The sequence below is a fragment of the Epinephelus moara genome, chromosome 10, assembly GCF_006386435.1.
Source record: "Epinephelus moara isolate mb chromosome 10, YSFRI_EMoa_1.0, whole genome shotgun sequence".
Classification (NCBI taxonomy): domain Eukaryota; kingdom Metazoa; phylum Chordata; class Actinopteri; order Perciformes; family Serranidae; genus Epinephelus; species Epinephelus moara.
The window spans coordinates 33897091-33903086 of NC_065515.1; the positions used below are offsets into that span (position 1 = coordinate 33897091).

Below are 5996 nucleotides of genomic sequence, written 5' to 3' on the forward strand. Positions count from 1 at the left end.
ACAACCATTCCATTCGGAGTTGCGCAGTGAAGCAGCTCTGGTGCCGCTTAAAAAAGTGTTCCCCCACTTCTAATTTTACAAATTAAGCACTGGTTATAGTACAGCGGGATCCCCCAACCATCGCTTATATTTATAGTTTTTTCGGTCTTAAATTCCATTCAAGGTGGCATTAAAAAGGTCTTAAAAAGTCTTAAATTTAACTTACTGAAACCTGCAGATACCCTGTTTAAGCACAATACTGCTGAGCTTTTGACCACTGTTTGCTCCTGCCATGGTGTTTAGTTTGCTTTGATCGTCTGCTGCTGTCTTTTATTGTTTTTGTTTTTTTATGTGATCATTCCTTGTGCTTGTTGATGGTAGTCCTTTTCCTCTTTATCACATCTCCTATGACTGTGTTCTGTATGTGTGTTTGTTTTTTATTTGTTGCTCTCCGACGTGTAACACTCCCGCCTCTTGGCCAGGACACCATTGTAAAAGAGATTTGATCTCAATTGGTTTTATCTGGTTAAATAAAGGTTAAATAAAATTGCACGGTAAATTTAAAGGGAGACGGTAACTTTGCCGACTGCAATTAATTGCCATATTCATGTGTGTTTGTTTTCCTCGTCTCTCTCCACCAAAGAGACTGGGCGACAAGAGCGTTCACTGCCGTGCATCGTCTGGCAGCCAGGTGAGTTGGTTCATTAGCGTAATGAACGGAGGGAAAGCTCTTGTCATCGAGTGTCTTTGTCTCTGTGGGGTAGGCGGGGCTATGGGCTACACACACACACACACACACACACACACACACACACACACACGCGATCTTCGTGAGGGGAAGATGAGGCGGAGAGAAACAAAGAGAGTTGAGGGTAAGAGAAAGACATGGAACTTGTTCCTAAACCAAATGCCACCGCCCCTGTGTGGGAGTGTTTTGGATTTAAACCAAAAGACAGAGGGGAGCCCAGTAATTTGGACGAGCTGGTATGCTGGGTTTGTTCTAAAACCATCTCAACAAAAAGAGTGAATATGACCAACTGCACACCTGAGAGTGAGAGACTGAGAGTCTGTTTTTTTGTATTTATAAGGTCTTTATTTATTTACTTTGGTATTTTTAAGGTGTTATTTAAATATTAATTTTTTTTTGCATCCCTAAATATTCTTGCTAACTAAATGTTTGTGTCTCTTTAAAAGGGTGTACTTGCATCATTATGCCTTTATTATCATTATATAAGCTTAAAAAAATGGTCTAAAAACAGCAAAATTACAAAAATAATAAAAATGGTCTTAAAAGCACAATATTACGCAATATTATCACTTATCGCAATAATTTCTGACGCAATTAATCGCCCAGCAAAATTTGTTATCGTGACAGCCCTATAGAGGCATAGAGGCCAAGTATTGATTGATATAAACTATTAATATTGCAATTACAAATTAAACTTTTGGTAGCCCACTACAAAGTCCTGTACGGGTCCATTTTTGAAAACCCACATGCGCCCATACCCGTAAAGCTCAGTACCAAAACTGACCCATCACGTCATAATGTCTAAGTCAAAGCCGCACCTGCCTGCACCCGTTAATAAAAGTCCTGCGACCCGACCTGCACTGCACTGTGATTAAATGGACACAGGCTACAGTGACTCACATTGAGCTGGGTTCTCCATTCTTGCATACAAATCCAGTGGAGGAAAAGTCTCTTTCACTGGCTGCGCTTGATGCCGGGATGGTGAAAAACATTCTGCGCAATCATTGCCAGGTTAGGAAACATTTTAGCAAAAGATCCAGCAACAAAGAAGCCAAACACTACATAGTAAATATCAAATCCATGGCTGTAGGAGATTTGAGCTTTAGGATAGGCAGCTTACTGCTTAATGAAGCCAATATGTCAGTCTTAACCAGCTGTGTGTGTGTGTGTGTGTGTGTGTGTGTCTGTGTCTGTGTGTCTGTGTCTGTGTGTGTCTGTGTTTTGCAGGTGGGTACATGTGCTGTGTGCAGTAGCTGTGCTGGAGGCACGCTTTGTCAACGTCACTGAAAGAAGTCCTGTGGATTTAAGTGGAATCCCTTTGCAGAGATTTAAACTGGTGAGTTCACACTTATATAGATAAGCGACTGTTACATTCTTGATTAATAATGATAATACATTGGAATTATATAGCGCTCATCAGGATACTCAGAGACGCTTGAAAGACGAATTGAAAGCTGATATTCATATAATGGCTTAGGGGGCGATCACACAGAAATGAGACGCTAGAGACGCGGACACTTCAAAGACGCTTGAAACGCTGGAAGCGCTTATTCAAAGCGCTAGACAAAAAAAAACAGCAAGGAGCGCCTGTGGAGCGGGGGTGCGTGCACAACACACACACACCCCCTGTCATCTCCCTATGTCTCCCCTTGAATATAGTGTTTCCCTCAACGACAGTAGAGACAGTACTAGCTTACATGAAACTATCACGAGCTATCAAATCAAATCCAACTTTGTTTATATAGCACTTTTCATACATAAAAATGCAGCACAAAAACTGTGAACTACGAAATAAGGTCACCAGCCCTCTCACATATCCCACTGTCTGAAAGTTAACTAGCTGCTACGACAATATCGTCGTAGTACTGAGGTGTGCGTGTGTTGTATAATTCTTAAAAATCAAATATTGTCAGGATAAATTTCTCGTCTTCGGATTGCATTGTGTTGTCTGTCGCTCGTAACTGCCCTAACTGACCAAACTGCCGTAACTGCCACAACAAAACAGGAAGGAGGATTTGATTGGCTGCCTGGGCCAATGACGACAATGACGAATGGTGCTCCTGGCGTCTGACGCTCAAAAAGAAGCGTCTACAAAAAGGGGCGTCTAAAAAGACGCCGGAAAAACGCCCGTCTAAAAAGATGCTTGAACGCCGGTCAGACGCGCCGTATCATAGGAAAACAAGCATGAACAAATAAAGGCTGATTGCTAAAAATTGCAGGGGGGGTAAAACCACCTGTTCTCTAGAGGTTTGCACAGTAGATTTAAGGTAATGTACATTTCCATCGCACTCATTCCTGTACAAGTTGTGTCTCTCTTTAACACAAATGCTATCTTTCTTCACTAATTAAATTGAAAGCCAGGAATAGGTAGGCTTAAAGGGATAGTGCACCCAAAAATGAAAATTCAGCCATTATCTACTCACCCATATGCCGATGGAGGCCCTGGTGAAGTTTTAGAGTCTTCACATCCCTTGCGGAGATCGGCGGGGGGAGTGGCCAGCACACCTAATGGCAGACGGCGCCCCAGACTAACTTCCAAGAACACAAAATTGAATCCACAAAGTATCTCCATACTGCTCATCCGTAGTGATCCAAGTGTGCTGCAGCCCCGACATAAAAAGTTGTTTCGAAAAACATCATATGAGCTGTTTTTAGCCTCACTGTAGCCTGTAGCTCTGACTGCTTCTCTGTGCTCCACGTTCACGTGTGCGCGCTCAGGGTGATCGGTGATCTCTGAAGAGCAGCAGTCTCGTCAGTACTGATGTCCAGATTCTCAAGTGCAGGCATCGCCAATTCCCAGTCTGAGCAGCAAAGACTTTCCTCATCCGTTGGCATTGCTTTGCATTTGAAACAACTACACCACCAGGTTTCCAGTGCTCGACTCCGGTATTCTGCGGCTGGCTGAGGGTTAGGCTCATGAGCTGCGGCGGCTGCTTCGTCCAGTAGCCTAAGTTCCGCGTCCGTATACTCGGGCTCAAACAAATACGGCTCAACAAAGAAATGCTGTTCCTCCTCAATTTCAAAGTCTTCAGACATGTTGGGCTGTCCTTTGCTAAAAGACCGTAGTGCAAATGATCTTTTAGCTCTGTGGTTACCTGTTGTCTCTCCCTGCGGTGCACGTGTCACGTGATGTAAACACGGGTGAGCAAAGCTCATGCTTTCGCTGGTCACGCGCAGGCGCGCACACGTGAACGCGGAGCACAGAGAAGCAGTCAGAGCTACAGGCTACAGTGAGGCTAAAAGCAGAGTTCATATGACGTTTGTCGAAACAACTTTTTATGTCGCAGCTGCAGCACACTTGGATCACTATGGATGAGCAGTATGGAAATACTTTGTGGATTCAATTTTGTGTTCTTGGACGTTAGTCTGGGGCGCCGTCTGCCATTAGGTGTACTAGCTGCTCCCCCCGCCGATCTCCGCAAGGGATGTGAGGACTCTAAAACTTCACCAGGGCCTCCATCGGCATATGGGTGAGTAGATAATGGCTGAATTTTCATTTTTGGGTGCACTATCCCTTTAAGTCTTTGGAGCTGCTGGAAGGGTTGTATGTGAAACATCTGAGCAGGAAGTGTTGAGTTTCAGTGTAGCTTAAAGGAATAGAGTGTTCCAGGGGTGATGGTTTTCTGTAGGCCGATGCCGAAGTTAGCATAACCCTGGTTCCCCCGTCAAAAAGCCTATTGGATTTTTCCATTGGATTTTTGAGTATTCCAGAAATAAACTCTGGCAAATAAGCGTTTAACATACTTGCACATTACACACACGCACGCAAGATAATGTTCACAAATGAACACCACTTTTATGATTATTGATGTCTTAATGCAATTGCCAGAGGTAAAAAGCTAACGTTAGGCTATAAACAAACTACACTACAGTCACATGACTAAACATCACCACCACAATGAGGCTGCAAAGCCGTGGGCCGGAATGTTGACGCTCTGTAGTCTCATTTAGCCACTTATGAGCAACTGCCTTTTTTAAGACACATAAAAGCTTCAAAATTCACAGTGGGGTATTTACTCAAGTATTTTTTTCTTCAGCTTGTGTGAATCACAGACCTTATTTCAGACATCTAACCAAAAATGCATTCAAAAAAATCCACTGACTTTGAGACAAGGGAGCCAGGATTGCTAAAATGCTAACTTGTTTCCGTGTTTTAGGACTCATTTCAGGGGGACTCTGTAGTTCATCCCATACTGATATAAACTGTGTACAATACCCTCTGCTCTCTTTGGTACCAGAGAAAGTTTTCTATCAAGTGGCATTAAGCACAACGAAGCACCTGAAAAAACGTAGGGCTGTAGTCAACCAAAGAAAATCTTGGTCATCTGAAGTCGTACATAATCTTCAACTAATTGGTTAGTCGTGGGAAAAAAAAAATATTGGCTCCATTACAACTCACAACATTCACAGACAAAACAACTGTCTTATACTAAACATGTTTTCCAAGCAAATACAACATTACGATGTTATTAGCGCCAGCCTATGGTATTTTACATTGTATAAATTAGCCTAGCGACAAGCGGAGATTTCCTCTGTTCATATGAAGCCAGGATAAATCCCAAAGTATAAATCCCTAAAGGATAAATCACACACAAGACTTAAAATGTCTTCACAATTTATCAATTCTTATCTGTTAAATACAAGTAAATACAGGCTTTGTTTCCACTGAGGTAAACAATGTCAGTATACAGAAACAGACAGGAGGTCTGCGTTACCGCGATGCTGAGTGTTAAAGGAGATTTATGGTTGTGCGTAGACCCTACGCACGTCGCCTATGCCATTGTGAGCATTTTTACTTCTGCGGTGGTGTGTCTCTGTCACTCTGCAGTTACACCTCCAAAACACTAGTCGGCGGCGGAGGTTTCTGTGAAGTGCTGTAAAGCTTAGTTGATTCAAAACACACATTAAACATAGCTTAATAGAGACAGTTTGAAAAACAAGTACACAAATTGGCTTCACTACAACTCGCAGCATTCACAGACTCCGGACACATTTTCCCACAAATACAACATGCTAACGTTATTAGCATAAGCCTATGGCATTTTACATTGTATGAATTAGCCTAGCAACTAGCCATCTTTTCCTCTTGTCATATCAATCAATCAATCAATCAATCAATTTTATTTATAAAGCCCAATATCACAAATCACAATTTGCCTCACAGGGCTTTACAGCATACGACATCCCTCTGTCCTTATGACCCTCGCAGCGGATAAGGAAAAACTCCCCCAAAAAACCCCTTTAACGGGGAAAAAAAACGGTAGAAACC

The 5996-nt window shown here is 42.6% G+C and overlaps 1 protein-coding gene across 6 annotated transcripts in view; it reads left to right on the top strand.

Moving 5' to 3' along the window:
* The window catches only part of kdm4aa (lysine (K)-specific demethylase 4A, genome duplicate a), a 49208-nt gene that overhangs the window by 33173 nt on the left and 10039 nt on the right, over positions 1–5996 (top strand). For 5 of the 6 annotated variants that reach the window (XM_050055654.1, XM_050055656.1, XM_050055655.1 and 2 more), the window contains exon 17: positions 1955–2063. In XM_050055654.1, the coding sequence (XP_049911611.1) occupies positions 1955–2063 (109 nt within the window). Of the gene's footprint in view, positions 1–622; positions 690–1954; positions 2064–5996 lie in introns of those variants that run through there. The other variant, XM_050055658.1, reaches the window with a different exon arrangement.